This window comes from Brachyhypopomus gauderio, chromosome 5, assembly GCF_052324685.1.
Source record: "Brachyhypopomus gauderio isolate BG-103 chromosome 5, BGAUD_0.2, whole genome shotgun sequence".
Taxonomy (NCBI): Eukaryota; Metazoa; Chordata; class Actinopteri; order Gymnotiformes; family Hypopomidae; genus Brachyhypopomus; species Brachyhypopomus gauderio.
Genome location: NC_135215.1, coordinates 10,562,360 through 10,582,273, shown reverse-complemented (window position 1 = coordinate 10,582,273; position 19,914 = coordinate 10,562,360). Strand labels below are relative to the sequence as shown.

Sequence of the window (19,914 nt, the reverse complement as noted above, 5' to 3'; positions counted from 1 at the left end):
ATGCAGTGTACATTGTGCCCTGTGTGCCAAGTGCTGTAAATCTCAGTTATATGCAGTTACAGTGTAGTTAGCAGACACTATAAGTAAGTGATGTGAGTGATGACAGTTTTAGCAAATTCTACAATTTATAAAATACGAAAAGAGAATTTGTGCAAAAAGATAGACCATGCTTCTAGGGAAAAACAATCAAGATAAACCATGCTTCCAAGGAAAACCAATCAATATCGACCATGCTTCTAGGGGAAAATAATAATAAAATCCATAACCAGCCAGGGTGACTAGTTATGTTAGAGGAGGGGCTGATTGTTGATGTGGTAAGTGACATTTGTTAAAACTGGTTTTGGAGTCCTGCATATCTTTCTTACAGTGAAGGACTTAAAGTAGGAACTCTTCTATTCTCCAAGCTACATTTTGCTATATTAATATGAAGGGTGTGGACATTAAGACTTCATTATGTCACCATGACATCATCACAACATCATGACTATCTAGTGTTACAGATGCTTTTAGTTTCAGTTGTTCTTCAGGTTCTTCAACCTGAATTCAGCATTATATAAAAATATCAGAATTATTTTAAAATTAATCTGGTGCCCTTCTTGGTTACAAGAATACACCATCAATACACAGAGTATGCACTCAGGACCTGAAACATACAGTAGATGGTGCTAAAGAGGCATACACATACAGATATCTATTTCAGCATAACATTTGCTTAACTAATTGTCACATTAAATGCAGGTGCTGTATTTTGTAGTGTATTTGTATGTCCACCGGACCTCAGAGACCCTCTGATTTGAGAACAGTGGGATGAGGTGTGTAAGGATTATCACTCATCATAGTCCTTACACTTCATCACAAAGTCATTTTTGACAGATGTGCTGTCTTCCATTGTAATATTGAAAGGCTGTCTATACACTTCAGAGCACCGTGTCATATCACACCACGTCGAGCTGTGATGTAGAACACAGCTGCTACTAGGGTATGTGGCAAGTTACTAGGGTATGTGACATGAAGGTGTATAGAAAGTGTGCAAAACATCTGCGTATCGTGCCGCTTTGTACCTATTTACTAGTTGGTTATAAATCACTGCGTGGGTTCATACCCAGAATAGAATCTTTTAATGGAAATAAACACAATATAGACATGAGCTGTTGCATTGGGGTAACATACCCATGACTCTGCAGTTCTTTGAATGTGTTTGACCTATGAATTGTAGTAGAGTCTGCAGTCAGTGAACAGAGGATTTACCAAGGAGGAGGGTAGAGAGTGATGTTGAGGAGGGCAGTGTGTGATGTTGAGGAGGGCATTGTGTGATGTTGAGGAGGGCAGTGTGTGATGTTGAGGAGGGCAGTGTGTGATGTTGAGGAGGGCAGTATGTGATGTTGAGGAGGGCAGTGTGTGATGTTGAGGAGGGCAATGTGTGATGTTGAGGAGGGCAGTGTGTGATGTTGAGGAGGGCAATGTGTGATGTTGAGGAGGGTAGTGTGTGATGTTGAGGAGGGTAGTGTGTGATGTTGAGGAGGGCAGTGTGTGATGTTGAGGAGAGTAGTGTGTGATGTTGAGGAGGGCAGTGTGTGATGTTGAGGAGGGTAGTGTATGAAGTTGGTGAGGGTAGTGTGTGATGTTGAGGAGGGCAGTGTGTGATGTTGAGGAGGGTAGTGTGTGATGTTGAGGAGGCTAGTGTGTGATGTTGAGGAGGGTAGTGTGTGATGTTGAGGAGGGCAGTATGTGATGTTGAGGAGGGTAGTATGTGATGTTGAGGAGGGCAGTGTGTGATGTTGAGGAGGCTAGTGTGGGATGTTGAGGAGGGTAGCGTATGAAGTTGGTGAGGATGGTAGTGTATGGGGGAGAGACTTGACCTACATCAGAAGACCCCCAAGGACACCTGACCTACATCAAAGGCTTGGTTAAGTTCTAACATTTTATGGTTATTCTATTACAAACATGGACGTGCTTGAGGTTATCAGTACAACATTTTATACTAAGTAGCATAATGATGCTCACACATTACCTGAATGGGGTTACTCTGAAATCACTACAACAAAACCCATTATTTATAACAACATCAACATTTATTTCACATGGTATAAAACAGATGAAGTTTGCATATTGACTCTGATAACCTTTTATACTTTTTCACTCTGCCTATTTGTGGTGTACATTATATACAATATGATCTTTACATTTTCTACATTAGTGTTGACACAAATCCCTGCTTATTGCTTTAGACTTACACATGTGCTATATTCCTCTAGAGCTGCACCCCGACATGGACTGAGACCAAATCTGGAATACTTTCTTTAATACTCTAGTTAAATAAATCTCAGCCATAGAAAAATAAAATGTAAAAGTCAGAACATCCATAATTGTGTGGGGAAGTTGTGCTGTCACACACTACCCAACACACAGGACCTTACAGAGCCCAGATTCTCTCATCTGCAGTTGTACAGTGGCACCTAACAGAACATCTTCACACTGCTGATCCATGATAATCAAACATAAACAAAACACTACTGTAAAAAAGAGGTGTTTACAGTGCAAAAGAAACGAGTGCTGGAGTTGGGTCTGTGTGTGTGTGTGTGTGTGTGTGTGTGTGTGAGTCTGTGTGTGTATGTGTGTGTGAGTCTGTGTATATGTATATGTATATGCACATATGTGTGTGTGTGTGTGTGTGTGTGGGCTGCTGTTCTGACTACACAGCTACTTGTGGCCTCCATTTGGGCTTGTTCCCCTGGGAATGTTTATGGGCTGTGCTGGATGACGAGGAGCAGAGTTGGTGGAAACCAGGACTGTGAATGCCTGGAATCACCACACAGCTCAGTGTATGTCTGTTTTATACAGATAGATTGTCTTTTAAAAAGTTCAGTTGTAAACAGAAATTCTGTAAATCAGATTTCGGTTGGTATTGAAATTCAGTTGAAAGTCTGCAAAAACATATCAGATGATTTTCAAGATTAACCAAAAGGTCGTCCATGTTCTAAAATCCAACATTTAGTGACACTAATTTCTATTTTTAATGATTTAATCATTTATGTTTATATTTGTATTTGAAAATGTGTTTCTCTGTTTTTGCCACACACACGCACGCACGCACGCATGCACGCATGCACACACGCACACACACACACACACACATACACACACACATACACACACACACCCTAACAATCCCTACAAATATGCCACTGTACTGAGTCTAAGAGCCTAATTGGCTTAGTCTCACTGGGTTACACTCAAAGCGACACCCTGGGTTACACTCAATGACACACTGGGTTACACTCAAAGTGACATCCTGGTTTACACTCAATGACACCCAGGGTTACACTCAAAGTGACTGCTCTGTCAAAACAAGGTGAGGTTTAGCTCATAGCTAAACTGGATGTCATATATGATATACACATATGATTCAAATAAAAGCAACAAGGTATAATGAGACATTTCAGGCTGCTTCAGTTTTGTAAATATTATTATTTTGATTATTATTATTAATACCTACAAGGGAACATCCCAACATCTTCCAACAGTTGTGTAGTTTCACCCCCAAAAGAACTAATGACGTTCTCCTTTGAATAAATAAACACCCTTACACTCACACTCATGGCTGTGTGATTCGTGTTCGTTTATGTGTGTGTTGCGCTGGGTCTCTCACAGGAAGAAACGTTTGTCAATAAGAGGGAGGACACGGTGAGTCTTACACTTCACCAGTCACGGCTGCTGGGGCATCGGCCTTGTCACACCACTGTGAGAACAATAACATTCATGAAAACTTTCATAACTCACTGATTTAGAAATTTTGTTTAAAAAACTTGAATCAGGTATTCCTAATATTTTAAGAGACATTGGCTTGATCAATAGTGTGTAATGTCAGAGTATATAACACCATAATAGCTTTAAATACACTATTTGAAATAGGACGTGTACAAATGACTGTCACCTGAAAGCATGGCTGATTCTCATGTGTACATTAGGGTTAACTTCCCAAACAGTCAGTTGATTTTTAACACAGCAGTTGGAGTTAATTTACCAGGCAGTGTATTAAATGGTAGTTCCTGAAGACAGCAATTGTGTGTAAAAAAAAACATGTGACCTTTTGCAATTTAAAATCTAAAATGCCACTATGAGCTACTGCTCCTGTGGATGTATAACAAAGACACTACAGAATTCATCGATTAGTTGGGCATGACATTTTGGTTAGACCCAATATCAGTTATGGGTGCCGGCAAATTTGTTTATGGAGTTGTAGCACTCTAAAATTATAAGAAATTTGAATTTAAACAACCACACAAATAAACAAGACAAATAATTTGATTCACAATAATTAAATAATTCATTAAATAATTGAAATTTCCTAAGTTTTTTATATGATGCTAAAACGCTTCGCAGTCATAAGCCCAGGTCTGTATTTACACTGTCATGTTCCTGTGAAGTGAGTGAGGAGGAGGAGCAAAGGGCTAGGGGAGGGGCAAAATCTGGGGGAGGGGCAAAGGTGGGAGAAGGGGCAGAAGCTGGAGGGGGGCAGAGGCTGTGGGAGGGGCAGAGGGCTGGAGGAAGGGCAGAGGCTGGAAGAGGGGCAGAGGCTGTGGGAGGGGCAGAGGCTGGGCAGAGGCTGGGCTTCGGCGGTTAGCTCTTACTGGGTGGCTCCCCACTACACACACATGAAGTGGGACCCATCTGGGAGGTGCGGAGGGGATGGAGGATGGGGTGCACTGGAGACGCTGTTCACTGCAAACCATTCAGAAAATCAAGCCCACAACACACAGCACAAACAGGCACAATGTTAGTCACACATCAAGATGATAATCACACATCAAAACAGGACAAACATTAGCACAGAGCCGCTCAGCAAGAGAAAGACAGACAGACAGGTGCAAACATAGAGCCAGGGATAGTAAGAGACAGACAGACAGACAGACACAGTAAACACAGTGCACAGAGCAAGATACAACCATGCTAGTTAAAAATTAGTCCTGAACACATATTTTCAGAGCAATGCAGTCTCCAGTAGAAACTATGCTATAACATTTCCCTCTCACCTGAAACCAGATTGCCATGTTTGGAGGCAGCGACATCACATGAAGTCTTGATGATGTCATCGTGGCCCTGGCCAGAGACCTGGTTCTGCTCCCCTTCGTCCTGTGTGCCCTCCTGCACCATCACTGCTGTCTGCAGGCTAACACAGAGAGAGAGTTACATACACAAGCAATATGTAGAACACACACACACACACACACACACACGCACACATGCATCCACACACACGCACATGTCCTCACATCCACACACGCATGCATACACACACACACACACACACACACACACACACACACACACACACATGCATCCACACACACGCACACGCACATGTCCTCACATCCACACACGCATGCATACACACACATACATACACATATTAATAATATAACTAGGGTAGCGTTCTTTCACTTGCGCAACATTGCCAAAATTAGAAACATATTAAATATTAGTGATGCAGAAAAACTAATCCATGCATTCATATCCTCTCGTTTAGATTATTGCAACAGTCTCCTAGCTGGATGTTCTGGTAAATCGATAAACAAACTCCAGCTGGTTCAGAACGCAGCAGCACGAGTTTTAACAAAAACTAAAAAGTTTGATCACATTAGTCCCGTACTATCGTCATTACACTGGCTGCCAATTAGATTCCGTATTGACTATAAAATACTTTTATTAACATATAAAACGCTGCATGGCTTAGCTCCAGACTATCTTAGTGAACTTATTGAACAATATAACCCAGCGCGTTCACTTCGCTCGCAGGACGCAGGGTTATTAACTGTTCCTAGGATCAAAAAGATCACAGCAGGTGGAAGAGCCTTTTCTTTTAAAGCTCCACAATTGTGGAATAATCTTCCTGCCTCTATTCGGGACTCAGACACAGTCTCAATGTTTAAAACTCGATTAAAGACTCATCTGTTTAGTTTGGCCTTTGATTAATCTGTTACATATTTACTACATCTCGTATCTTCTCTCCGAGGTTCACCTGGAGAGTAACATTGCAGTCGGAGCCTACAATACCAGCATCGCTGCTCCGACACGGAATGAAAGCCTGGCGTTCATCAACAGACATTTACAGTGACAATATCATAACCCAGAACTTTCATTTTTACCTTTACTTAGTCTGATTGTGTGATTTGTGTGTGACTTGTGTATTTGTCTGTATTTTGTGTAATCTGTGTGTTAACGGGCCGCCCAATGGAGGATGGGTTCCCTTTTGAGTCTTGGTTCTCCCGAGGTTTCTTCCTATTCCCCACTATCTTAGGGAGTTTTTCCTCGCCACTGTCGCCCTTGGCTTGCTCATTAGGGTTCTGGACCCGTAGTATTGTTAACCTTTTAAATCCTGTAAGGCGCTTTGTGACAACATGTGTTGTGAAAAGCACTATACAAATAAACTTTGATTGATTGATTGACACACACACACACACACACACACTGCTACCTGTCAGCCAGGCGTTCTGCTGCAGGCTCTATCTGCCCTTGTGGCTCTGGCTCTCGGCTGGCTGTGGAACGTTGGTCCTGGAGCTCCAGGTCTGGCCCCCCCATGCTCAGTACTTCCTATATGGGAAATGGAATATTGTGTGGGTTAGCACTGTAAGGGTCTGGTAACGTTAGCACTGTAAGGGTCTGGTAACGTTAGTACTGTAAGGGTCAGGTAGCGTTAGCACTGTAAGGGTAGTGTTGCCACCTGTCCCGGTTTTCCCGGTCCCGGCAAAAAAAAAAAAAAAAAAAGAATTTAATGTCCCGGTTATCACTAGGTTAGTCCCCCCCGGTCAACAACTTACGTTCGCCACCCCCCCCAACAACTTACGTTCGCCACCACCCCCCCACCCCGACACAAGTGTCCTTGTTTTTTGTCAGACCTAGGTGGCAACCCTATGTAAGGGTCAGGTTAGGGTTAGTACTGTAAGGGTCTGGTAGCGTTAGTAAGGGTCAGGTAGTGTTAGCACTGTAAGGGTCAAGTAGGGTTAGCACTGTAAGGGTCAGGTAACGTTAGCACTGTAAGGGTCAGGTAGGGTTAGCACTGTAAGGGTCAGGTAGGGTTAGCACAGTAAGGGTCTGGTAGCGTTAGTACTGTAAGGGTCAGGTAGGGTTAGCACTGTAAGGGTCAGGTAGGGTTAGCATACATGCACTGTAAGGGTCAGGTAGGATTAGCATACACACACTGTAAGGGTCAGGTAGCGTTAACACTGTAGGGGTCAGGTAGTGTTAGCACTGTAAGGGTCAGGTAGCGTTAGCACTGTAAGGGTCAGGTAGGGTTGTAAGACTCGTACCTGTGTGGCCACAGGCTCCTTCACTCTCATCAGTTCAGCCTCACACACTGACATCTGCCTCCTCCTGCCCCCCTGTTCCTCTTGAGATAAAGCTGAGCTCTTTGTGCATGTCTGCACACACACACACACACACACACACACACAAACACAAACACAACACACACACACACACACACACACACACACACACACACACACACACACACACACACACACAGTTATAACAGGTAGAGCCAGAAGTTAACTGTTTCCCTTTAACTGTTAATGATGTTGGTTAGGGTAGGGGTTATCTAATCCTAGCCTCTTCCTCACTTCAGTTAGTAGTGCACTACATGACTGGTGTTGTAGAGCGTGACAAGCATGTTGAGAAAATCAGGACCAATTACAGACCTGATGCAGTCACCCACCGCACCCTGATGTATAATTCATAGCAGTCCTGATTCCCTGAGTCTACACAGATCCCTCATTACACAGGGCAGCAACACAGCCACTTCAGGGACTTGCATTGGTAACACACACATAGCTGAGACTCAGAAGGCCCATAGCTGGGGCTAGATGTACACATGGTCATACCCAGGTTATACATGGTTATACATATGGTTACCGGGCTTGCCTGGTTTTTAAGCAACAATGCAATATAAGGTGTTACATGCTTTACTGATGGCAATGGCATAATTTCATAAAATGTATGGTATGAATGTAAGTTAATAGCTGAAGAGAAATAAAAGTATATATATATTTACATATATACATATACAGTATATATTTATATCTTTCTCAGATAAATGTATTTTATCTAACCCATAACACTCCAACCTGCTGTATTCATTGTCACTGACTCTATTCTATGTATTCATCTATTCATGTATTCTATTCATCTGAACATTTACAAGTCTTTTATACTCATTGGAACACGTAATCCTGTCTGTTATACATTATAATTCATGGATACTGAGCAATGTACACGATGGGGCCACCTGGTGTGCTCACTGGGTTACAGAGTGTGGACCGGTGGGTTGTATGTAGGTGGTACTGCTACCTGCAGTGTGTAGTAGGAAGGGTTGTCTTTACTGAAGGACTGGCTGTGAGAAAGCAGGCACTCCTCTCTTTTTCTTTCACGCTCACGTACTGCCCCCTGCTGGTGCCGTCGAATCCGCTCCATCTGCTCCTCAACACTCATGCGCTGCCGAATTCCCTCCCCACCACTCATTTGCTCAACTGCACTGCAGGGACGGTCCTGCAGAGGGCAGGTAAGAGAGACACGTACACACTAAGAACTACCAGAGAAGAACTCGTCCAAAAGACTTATTGAATTGTGATAATAAATCTCAGTCATACATGAGAATGGATGAACTTATCCAAAATATGAATCCATTAGACCTCTGCTAAACCAGCATGTTTATGTTAACACTGTATGTTTATGCTAGACCGGAAGGTCTATGCTAATTATAGTCAACAATTATCTCCATAACTTTGTTTCAGCATGATCCTGTTGTGCACAGAGAGCAGCCCAGAATGGGCTCCTGAGTTTTAAAACTTCCATCCAACATCCTTTTAGAATCACCCTTATTACCTGATACTTTATGATACATTAAAATTACATTAATTTTCTGTAACGAACCACACTCTGACATATATTGCATATTGATGACATCTGAAACCATCTGATTGTCCCACTTCTCTCTATATCCTCTCTAGGGTGTATTCTATGTTTCTAGTGCCCTTTAAACAGTTCTAGGATGTATTCTAGCCCCCTTTAAACAGTTCATTCACCATGTAAGCTAGGACAAAAAGAAATGTCATTCCAATAGACGCAATTCTTATGGTGGTAAATGTGTTTGTGGAACTGCCTAGGAACATGTTGTTCAGAATAGGAGTCCATGACATGATTTAGTGAAGACCAGTAGAAGTATGGTCAGCCACTGGGAAACATTTAAGATCATTTCAGATTTTGTCAGGGTACAGCTGCTCATGCAGACAAATGTAAATACAATGATAACCTGCGGAACAGTGTGAACCAGGGCTAGATTCGGCCTTTTAATGAATTTGTACCGGCCCCCGGTCAACAAATTACGTTCGCCACCCGTTCGTGGAATTTCCCCTTCTTCTGAGGTGGGGAATGATAGAAAAAGTTTGAGAACCACTGGGTTAGTGTGTAAAGTAGTTAGGTTTGATGCTATCTCCACCATGTAAGTTGACAACTGCACTATTTTGATGGGTGAAGACATTGTCAATCAATGTATCCTGAGGATGAGTTTGTTTCATTAATTTTATATTTATATGTCTATATATGACAGAAACTGAAATGCAGCTATAGAGGACCTTTAGATATGTGTATAAAATTCTTAAGCAGAAATTTTACAAACAGATTTTACTGTTCTTGAATCAGGCTTCTTGCTCTTCCTTAACGTCACATAAGAGGCAATAGTAGAGGACTCTGGCAAAGGACACGTCTTCCTCGGGCTCACCACTCCCACGGGAAAAGACACACCTAGACACGAAAGGGTTGGAAAGATATGAGCTATGAGATTTCCTGAGGGACAAGCCAGTTTTGTATTCTAGCTGGTATGAAGTGTTTGCTGCAAGGTGTTTGATAGAAGGGTGTCTGATACAAAATCTTTGATATGAGATGTTTAGCGCAATTTGTTTTAGTGTTAGGAGTGAGGTATTTGGTACATGGTGTTCAGAGTGAGGTATTAGGTGTGAGGTGTTAGGAATGAGGTATTTGGTACAAGGTGATTGGAGTGATGTATTAGGTGTGAGGTGTTAGGTGTGAGGTATTTGGTACATGGTGTTTGGAGTGAGGTATTAGGTGTGAGGTGTTAGGAGTGAGGTATTTGGTACATGGAGTTTGGAGTGAGGTATTAGGTGTGAGGTGTTAGGAATGAGGTATTTGGTACAAGGTGATTGGAGTGATGTATTAGGTGTGAGGTGTTTGGTGTGAGGTATTTGGTACATGGTGTTTGGAGTGAGGTATTAGGTGTGAGGTGTTTGGTGTGAGGTATTTGGTACATGGTGTTTGGAGTGAGGTATTAGGTGTGAGGTATTTGGTACAAGGTGTTAGGAGTGAGGTAGTTGGTACATAGTGTTTGGAGTGAGGTATTAGGTGTGAGATGTTAGGAGTGCAGTATTTGGTACATGGTGTTTGGAGTGAGGTATTAGGTGTGAGGTGTTTGGTGTGAGGTATTTGGTACATGGTGTTTGAAGTGAGGTATTAGGTGTGAGGTGTTTGGTGTGAGGTATTTGGTACATGGTGTTAGGAGTGAGGTAGTTGGTACATGGTGTTTGGAGTGAGGTATTATGTGTGAGATGTTAGGAGTGAGGTATTTGGTACATGGTGTTTGGAGTGAGGTATTAGGTGTGAGGTGTTTAGTGTAAGGTATTTGAGTACCTTTAGTAACGCAGGACTCTTTCTCAACAGCATGTTCAGATTTTTCTTCTCCATTACTCTCATCCACCTCAGCTACTGTGGTCAGCTCCGGCTCACTCTTATATAACCTGTAGTCTGGACCCTGGAGGGAAAATAAAACATTTAAGATTACTGACACACACACTCAAACACACACATACACACACACATTCTCATTCCTTCAAGGATGATATTATGAAGAGAATGTCAGGGCTATGCGATTATTGATGGGAACGGAGGGGGCATAAGTCATAGTGGGATAAGGGGGTTAGGGCATGGGAGGGGTGGAGTCATGGCAGGTGGAGTCAAGGTGGGTGGAGTAATGTAATGTGCCGTATTTGTCAATTGTGATTTTCACCTCAATAGAAATTTGTCCTCTGCATTTACCCATCTGTGCAGTTAACACACACACACACAGGTGCAGTTAACACACACAGTCATGGCGGGTGCAGTCAGGGAGGGTGAAATCATGGCAGGTGGAGTCAGGGTGGGTGGAATCATGGCAGGTGGAGTCAGGGTGGGTGGAATCAAGGCAGGTGGAGTCATGGCGGGTGGAGTCATGGAGGGTGGAGTCGGGGCAGGTGGACTGGGCTGATCAGCAGCCTCTTACGCTATGGCTGCCATTGCGCTGGGCTGTCTTGCGTTCCTCAGGGCGGTGGGGGGTTGGGTGGGGTTGGGTGGAGCTGGGGCAAGATTGGGGGGGCACACCTGGGCGCTCTCCACCCTCATACAGCTGAGGAAGCGGAGGGCGTGGGGGCACACAGCCTGTCTCCTACACATGGAACACACGTCCACCAGAGCGCCGACATCAAAGATCTGCTAGGAATGGTAACCTAAAGAGTCTTTTTGGGTTAATCAGAAAGGACTGTCAGCTCTGCTAAGCAATGTGCACGCACCTCACTCTTTTGAAGGCTGGATAACGGATTTGCCCCAGGAAAACCTGCAAATAAACAAGGTAAACAAACCAGTGAAGCATGTGATTGCTCAGTGAAGCATGTGATTGCTCTAATGTTGCCATGTGTGCAAGCGTGTGTTTGTGTGTGTGTATGACTGTTTGAGTGTTTGTGTGTGTGACTGTTTGAGAGTGTTTGTGTGTGCATGGCTGTTTGAGAGTGTTTGTGTGTGCGTGGCTGTTTGAGAGTGTTTGTGTGTGCGTGGCTGTTTGAGAGTGTTTGTGTGTGTGGCAGGTTGAGAGTGTTTGTGAGTGTAGCTGTTTGAGAGTGTGTGTGTGTGGCTGTCTGAGAGTTTTCGTGTGTGTGGTTGTTTGAGAGTGTTCGTGTGTGTGGCTGTTTGAGAGGGTTTGTGTGTGTGGCTGTTTGAGAGTGTTCGTGTGTGCGTGGCTGTTTGAGAATGTGTGTGTGTGTGTGGCTGTTTGAGAATGTGTGTGTGGCTGTTTGAGAGTGTTCATGTGTGTGGCTGTTTGAGAGTTTGTTTGTGTGTGTGGTAGTTTGAGAGTGTGTGTGTGTGAGTGGCTGTTTGAGAGTGTTTGTGTATGTGGTTGTATGAGAGTGTGCGTGGGTGTTTGAGTTTGTGGCTGTTTGCAAGTGTTTGTGTGTGTGGCAGGTTGAGAGTGTTTGTGAGTGTAGCTGTCTGAGAGTTTTCGTGTGTGTGGTTGTTTAAGAGTGTTCGTGTGTGTGTGGCTGTTTGAGAGTGTTTGTGTGTGTAGCTGTTTGAGTGTGTTCGTGTGTGCATGGCTGTTTGAGAATGTGTGTGTGTGTGTGGCTGTTTGAGAATGTGTGTGTGGCTGTTTGAGAGTGTTCGTGTGTGTGGCTATTTGAGAGAGTTTGTTTGTGTGTGTGGTTGTTTGAGAGTGTGTGTGTGTGTGAGTGGCTGTTTGAGAGTGTTTGTGTATGTGGTTGTATTGCTCAGTGAAGCATGTGATTGCTCTAATGTTGCCATGTGTGCAAGCGTGTGTTTGTGTGTGTGTGTATGACTGTTTGAGTGTTTGTGTGTGTGACTGTTTGAGAGTGTTTGTGTGTGCATGGCTGTTTGAGAGTGTTTGTGTGTGCGTGGCTGTTTCAGAGTGTTTGTGTGTGCGTGGCTGTTTGAGAGTGTTTGTGTGTGGCAGGTTGAGAGTGTTTGTGAGTGTAGCTGTTTGAGAGTGTGTGTGTGTGTGGCTGTCTCAGAGTTTTCGTGTGTGTGGTTGTTTGAGAGTGTTCGTGTGTGTAGCTGTTTGAGAGGGTTTGTGTGTGTGGCTGTTTGAGAGTGTTCGTGTGTGCGTGGCTGTTTGAGAATGTGTGTGTGTGTGTGGCTGTTTGAGAATGTGTGTGTGGCTGTTTGAGAGTTTGTTTGTGTGTGGTTGTTTGAGAGTGTGTGTGTGTGAGTGGCTGTTTGAGAGTGTTTGTGTATGTGGTTGTATGAGAGTGTGCGTGGGTGTTTGAGTTTGTGGCTGTTTGCAAGTGTTTGTGTGTGTGGCAGGTTGAGAGTGTTTGTGAGTGTAGCTGTCTGAGAGTGTTCGTGTGTGTGTGGCTGTTTGAGAGTGTTTGTGTGTGTAGCTGTTTGAGTGTGTTCGTGTGTGCATGGCTGTTTGAGAGTGTTCGTGTGTGCATGGCTGTTTGAGAATGTGTGTGTGTGTGGCTGTTTGAGAATGTGTGTGTGGCTGTTTGAGGGTGTTCGTGTGTGTGGCTGTTTGAGAGAGTTTGTTTGTGTGTGTGGTTGTTTGAGAGTGTGTGTGTGTGTGTGAGTGGCTGTTTGAGAGTGTTTGTGTATGTGGTTGTATGAGAGTGTGCGTGGGTGTTTGAGTGTGTGGCTGTTTGCAAGTGTTTGTGTGTGTGGCTGTTTGAGAGTGTTTGTGTGTGTGGTTGTTTGAGAGTGTTTGTTTGTGTGGCTGTTTAAGAGTGTTTGTGTGTGTGGTTGTTTGAGAGTGTGTGTGTGGCTGTTTGAGTGTTTGTGCGTGTGGTTGTTTGAGAGTGAGTGTGTGTGTGTGTCTGAGAGTGTGTGTGTGTGGTTGTTTGAGAGTGTGTGTGTGTTTGTGGTTGTTTGAGTGTGTGTGTGTGTGTGGTTGTTTGAGAGTGTGTGTGTGTTTGTGGTTGTTTGAGTGTGTGTGTGTGGTTGTTTGAGTGTGTGTGTGTGGCTGTTTGAGAGTGTGTGTGTGTGGTTGTTTGAGTGTGTGTGTGTGTGGCTGTTTGAGAGTGTGTGTGTGTGTGGTTGTTTGAGAGTGTTTGTGTGTGTGGCAAGGTTATAATAGTTTTGGATTTTTTTTTTGTTTTTTGTGTTGGGATTCAGTTAGTTTTAATTAGTTTTTAGAACATGTTTGCTAGTTTTTATTTATTAGTTTTTATTTATTTAGTTTTTATTTAATTTTATTTATTAAAGCTTAGTTTTAGTTTAGTTTTTATTAGTTCTAGTATTCGTTTTAGTTTTTTTATACTTTGGGTTATTTGTCAGGTGCAGGATTCAAAAAGTTCAACGTAAATGTTGTGTAATAAAAACTCATCAAAAGACCATTTTAAAAAAATGCATTCAATTACTGTTGAACAACCAACAGTGTACAAGATAGAAGCCTTAAGTGCAAAACGTGTAATATTGCTGCTGAAAATTGCCAGAGGAAGGACAGACATGAACATAGGAGCGTAGCCCTATTTTGGTTCGTGTGAAAAGGCAAACCTTTGGAAGGCAATCGAGTCACACAGTCGTGTTGACATCCAGTCTCAACACATTAACTAGTGCATCCTCCCGCTTGTGGTTTTTCTGCATATTAACTAACCGAAGACGGTCCATTATGGTTCTCATTCCCGGTGCTACCTAGCCGGGACGTTGCCTCTCTTTCGGCGGAGCTACTCAGAGGCTAGCTTGTCAAGGTACTGGCAGTTAGCCCTATTGTGTGAGCTTTGAGATTCGTGGGGTTTTACATCTTGAGAACTACTCCATATATTTTATCACCTGTTTCCAATACAAGACCTGTAGTATTTCTCGAAGTCATATAAAAAAAAATCCCATACAGGACTCGCCGTTTTCTCCCAACTTTTTTTGTCGTAATTTTGCAGGCAAGCATGGCGAGCAGTATCTCTAAACAAGAGACATGACGGACCATGAGGTGTCGTACGGTTCTGCCAGCTAATATAAAACTTCTTGTGAAAAAAATCGATTTCACATCAGTCCACAAGACTTATAAATAAATTGACAAACACAAAAACGAAGGGTATCCTATTGTCACGTAGGGCTACGCCCCCCTCTCCCCGCTGTCACTCCAATGTCCGTTCCTCGTGTTTTGTTATTCCTTGCCCGTTAGTCCCGCCCCATCGTTATTGTTATCACCTGTTCCTTGTTTCGGTTCTATGTATTTAAGTCCCGTCATTCCCCAGTCGAGTCATCCGTGGTTTTGTTCTATCAGTCGGTTTGTGCTTTCACGTTCGCTGTTTTTCTAGCCCTGTGTTTCCCGTCATCTGTTTGTTCCTGCCTGGTCCGTGAGTGTTCCCTGTTCTCGTCTCGTCATGCCTGTTTCTTGTTCTTGTTCGGACTGCTTGCACGTTATGACCCCTGCCTGTTCTATCGACTCTGGTTTTGGTATTCCCTGTATTAAATCTCGCTCATCTCTGCATTTGTGTCCGTCTACTCGCTCCGTGGCGCGAGCCACGTTACATAACCACGGATCTAACCAGGACACAGCGAGAGAGCGAGACTCCGGTGAGTTTAGTCGCTGTAACGAGTTGTTGGCTGCTTCCGTGCAGTTTAACTCTCGTGTGTTGCAGCGCGAACGAGCCGGAGACAGGAATACCCCTGGCGCTGTGGGAACAAGGAAGTCTCGTCGCAGATCGAAGAAAGCGCAGTCTCTCACTACTGGCTTTCGCGACAAGACTCCTATTGAGCGCTGCGAGTCTGCCCCGCTTGATGAACACCACAGGGGTGAGCAACCTGTGGTGCAAGCAGCGGGCAGACGGAGTGAATGCACAGACGAGCTTTGGCTTAACCCTCGGTTGGCTCTCAATGGCTGCTGCGAGCTCCCGACGCCTCAGAGGAGGCGGAGCCATCGCAGAGAGAGCCACGAGGGGCGTGTGTGTCTGTGTGTTCTTCCAGGCTCGCCCAGGATCCCAGTGACGCAGACCTCCCTCCAATGATCCCGGAAGCCGCTCCCCTAAGGCTCCCAAAGAATTTTTTGGGGGGGAGTACTAGCCACTCACCCCAGGAGTGGCCGGCTCGGACCCGGGATGACGTCAGCATGGCGGACACGCCCCCCGAGGACGTCAGTATGGCGGACACGCCCCCGAGGACATCAGTATGGCGGACACGCCCCCCGAGGACGTCAGTATGGCGGTCACGCCCCCCCGAGGACGTCTCGTCCACGCCGGTTCCTGTCCCCGCGACCCGGAGGAGGTCCATGCCGGTTCCTGTCCCCGCGACCCAGGAGGGGTCGTCCACGCCGGTTCCTGACCCCGCTGCCCGTCGGCAGTCCACGCCGGTTCCTGTCCCCGCTGCCCGTCGGCAGTCCACGCCGGTTCCTGTCCTCGCGACCCAGGAGGGGTCGTCCACGCCGGTTCCTGTCCCCGCTGCCCGTCGGCAGTCCACGCCGGTTCCTGTCCCCGCTGCCCGTCGGCAGTCCACGCCGGTTCCTGTTCCCGCTGCCCGTCGGCAGTCCACGCCGGTTCCTGTCCCCGCGACCCAGGAGAGGTCGTCTGCGCCGGTTCCTGTCCCCGCGACCCAGGAGGGGTCGTCCGCGCCGGCTCCCGTTCCCGCTGCCTGTTCCCGCTGCCCGCCAGCAGACGCTGCCTGTTCCCGCTGCCTGTCTGCCGGCTCCTGTTCCCGCTGCCTGTCTGCCGGCTCCTGTTCCCGCTGCCCGTCTGTGTATCTGTTCGTGTACATGTACCTGTCCCTGTGTCTGTTTCTGGTGGTGTCCTCTCTGTCCCGGTTCCCGTGTCTGTTCCCCAAGTCACGACCCACTTCGTTCCTGTCCCTGTCTCCGTCGTCCAAGCTGTCTTTGCCTCCGTGTTTTCCTCTGCCCTGTCCCCTAGCCAGACTCCCGTGTCGGTTCCCAGTCCTGCTCCCGTGCCTCGCCCTGTCCCTGCCTGTGACACCATACCCCAGCCCAGCTCCTGGCCGGTCTCTGGTTCCCCTGTCTCTGTTCTGCCTCTGTCTCCTTGTCCTGCTTTGTCCTGTCCTAGTCCGTTTCCCTGTCCTGTCTGCCCTTGCGTGCCCTGGAGTGGCACACTTTGAGGGGGGGTACTGTCACGTAGGGCTACGCCCCCCTCTCCCCGCTGTCACTCCAATGTCCGTTCCTCGTGTTTTGTTATTCCTTGCCCGTTAGTCCTGCCCCGTCGTTATTGTTATCACCTGTTCCTTGTTTCGGTTCTATGTATTTAAGTACTGTCATTCCCCAGTCGAGTCATCCGTGGTTTTGTTCTATCAGTCGGTTTGTGCTTTCACGTTCGCTGTTTTTCTAGCCCTGTGTTTCCCGTCATCTGTTTGTTCCTGCCTGGTCCGTGAGTCTTCCCTGTTCTCGTCTCGTCATGCCTGTTTCTTGTTCTTGTTCGGACTGCTTGCACGTTATGACCCCTGCCTGTTCTATCGACTCTGGTTTTGGTATTCCCTGTATTAAATCTCGCTCATCTCTGCATTTGTGTCCGTCTCCTCGCTCCGTGGCGCGAGCCACGTTACACCTATCTATAATTTCAGAACGTTTTAGTTAGTTTTCTAAACATGTAATATAGTTACAGTTAGTTATCGTTTTTTTATTTTAATTACCGTTATTATTTATTTTAGTTAACGAAAATGTTTTTTCAATATCAGTTTTCATTTTTTCGTTCGTTTTCGTTAACGATTATAACCTTGGTGTGTGGCTGTTTGAGAGTGTTTGTGTGTGTGTGGCTGTTTGAGAGTGTTTGTGTGTGCGTGGCTGTTTGAGAGTGTGTCTGAGCGTCTGAATCTCACTGGGCTCTGCATTCCTCTTGTTCTTGTTCTTGTTCAGCGCCTCCATCACATCCTGAATTCTCCACAGCTCCTTCTGAATTTGAACATGTTGATGACTGGGAGGTTCTGTCTGTGGATACACATTCACAATTATCACACAGGCACACCCACATAATTACCACACAAACCCCCACACATCCCCCCACACATTACACAACCCCACCCACATGTTTTACCTGACAACGCCCTCCCGCCACTTACACGTTATCCTTCAAACCCTCTCCCACACTTTAACTCCATACAAATCCCCTTAAGTCATTATTACCACACAAATCCCACACGTGCTCATTTAAGTTGGTAGAGTTCAACCTGTGGGCTCCCGAGGGCCTCCAGCTGTTCCAGCAAGTTCCTTTTAGCCAGAGTGACATCGATCTCCAGTTTGTCATACTCTCTCCAGCTTCGGTCCAGCTCCTACCAACAAGCAATCAAAACAGACAGGTTGATGGCTTTGTGTGTGCGCATGTGTGAGTGGGTGTGCACATAAGTGTGTGTGTTTTTGTGTGTGCATGTGTGTGTCTTTACAGTAGTGACGCGGGACAGTTCTCTGCAGGTGCTTAGAAGGCCACTCTGCAGGACATCTCTCTGCTGGATGACACTCTGTACAGCTCCTGGATTCTCAGCATTCATCTCAATCTCTTGGCTTGCTGACAGCAGGGCAGTCTCCAGTGTGTGCTACGACAGATACACAACAAAATAAACACACTATAAAATATACACACACATGCACCAGAAAACACCCGGTTCAAAAAACACACTCCCCAATACACAAACACATCAATAAACACCCTCTTCAGTAAACTCAAGCACAAATAAACACTTTCCAATAAAATATCCTCCCCAATAAACAATAAACACCATTAAACGCTTATGCCAATCTCACCCCAACACACACCCCAATATCACACTCTAATAAAAACACCTGTCTTACCCCAATAAACTCACCAAAACCAGTAAATAAACACAACAATCTTACAATATAACCCTTCAGTAAACAAGTAACTCAGTTCCACCTCCAATAAGCACATCATAAAATCACAAATTCCCACAAACATTTGCTCCAATAAACACAAACCTTTCTCTTAGCACCAAATAAATCCCTACTGCAATCTCAACCCAATAAAACCACACCCCAATACCCAGATCCCAATTGTAAACGTATATCAATCTCACCATCTCCTCACAGTAAACAACAGGCATGTAAAAGTGGTGAAAGGGGAAGACACTAGGAGTGAACAGTTGTCAGGTGGGTAGGGGAAGTCGGCAGGTTTTGAGGATGGTCAGGTGTTTAGGGGAAGTCGGCAGGTTTTGAGGATGGTCAGGTGTTTAGGGGAAGTCGGCAGGTGTTGAGGATGGTCAGGTGTATAGGGGAAGGTACCTTCTCCCTGTGGAGCTGCTGGAGCTTGTCCTCCTGTGTCCGCACCACTTTGCCCTGCTCACACAACCTACTCAGCTTAGCCTAAAACAGCATACAAAAATTTGAGTTTGTCCTGTCATGGTGATACTTACTGTATAACAGAATATATCACAGCAATTGATGGCAACCACACCACATGGCTAAAATTAAGCATTTATATCAAATAATAAAAGTATAGAAAAGTAAGTCTCCTTTATTTCAATGTTTTTCATAGTTCTTGTAGCTACAGATTCACACACACACACACACACACACACACACACACACACACACACACACACACACACACAAATAATTCAATATAATTCAATATAAGTGCCCTAAACAGTATATTTGTGAAGAATACATATTTTAAACGATATGTCACCGTGATATTTGGGTGCCCATATTTAGGATGTAAGCAATAATGACTTGGAAATAGGCTACAGTAATAGCAAGGCTTTATATCCTGGACTGGAATTAGGTAACGGTAACAGCAAGTCTTTAAATGTTGTGTTGGGATTAGGGTTAGGGTTTACAGTCATGGCCAAAAGTTTTGAGAATGATACAAATATACATTTTTACAAAGTCTACTGCTTCAGTTTTTATAATGGCAATTTGCATATACTCCAGAATGTTATAAAGAGTGATCAGCTTAACAGTAATTGATTGCAAAGTCAAGATTGGTCTAGAAAATGAACTTTATTGTCACGTATGGCCTCGCCCCCTCCCTTGGCTGTCACTCCCGGTTCCCTTGTGTCTGTGTCCCATGCCTGTTCATCCCGCCCCGCTCGTTTGTCTCGTGATTCCCTTGTTTATTACCACGCCCCCGTGTCATTGTCTTCACCTGCTCGTAGTTTAGTTCCCATGTATGTAAGCCCCTGAGTCTCCCTGGTCCTTGT

At 45.1% G+C, this 19,914-nt stretch overlaps 1 protein-coding gene across 18 annotated transcripts in view; it reads right to left on the bottom strand.

Annotated features, from left to right (window-relative positions):
• Nucleotides 1–2,566: 2,566 nt before the first annotated feature.
• Nucleotides 2,567–19,914, bottom strand: part of plekha5 (pleckstrin homology domain containing, family A member 5) — a 107,742-nt gene continuing 90,394 nt past the window's right edge. For 10 of the 18 annotated variants that reach the window (XM_077005550.1, XM_077005557.1, XM_077005560.1 and 7 more), the window contains 14 exons: nucleotides 18,995–19,075; nucleotides 18,142–18,291; nucleotides 17,929–18,030; nucleotides 17,581–17,689; nucleotides 11,613–11,656; nucleotides 11,327–11,488; nucleotides 10,699–10,819; nucleotides 9,674–9,798; nucleotides 8,344–8,544; nucleotides 7,308–7,418; nucleotides 6,476–6,591; nucleotides 5,034–5,170; nucleotides 4,632–4,722; nucleotides 2,567–3,739 (listed from right to left, as the gene is read on the bottom strand). In XM_077005550.1, coding sequence (XP_076861665.1) covers nucleotides 4,646–4,722; nucleotides 5,034–5,170; nucleotides 6,476–6,591; nucleotides 7,308–7,418; nucleotides 8,344–8,544; nucleotides 9,674–9,798; nucleotides 10,699–10,819; nucleotides 11,327–11,488; nucleotides 11,613–11,656; nucleotides 17,581–17,689; nucleotides 17,929–18,030; nucleotides 18,142–18,291; nucleotides 18,995–19,075 — 1,536 coding nt within the window. In that variant the 3' untranslated portion in view covers nucleotides 2,567–3,739; nucleotides 4,632–4,645. The remainder of the gene's footprint in view (nucleotides 3,740–4,631; nucleotides 4,723–5,033; nucleotides 5,171–6,475; nucleotides 6,592–7,307; nucleotides 7,419–8,343; nucleotides 8,545–9,673; nucleotides 9,799–10,698; nucleotides 10,820–11,326; nucleotides 11,489–11,612; nucleotides 11,657–17,580; nucleotides 17,690–17,928; nucleotides 18,031–18,141; nucleotides 18,292–18,994; nucleotides 19,076–19,914) is intronic. The other 8 variants (XM_077005552.1, XM_077005571.1, XM_077005573.1 and 5 more) reach the window with 4 other exon arrangements.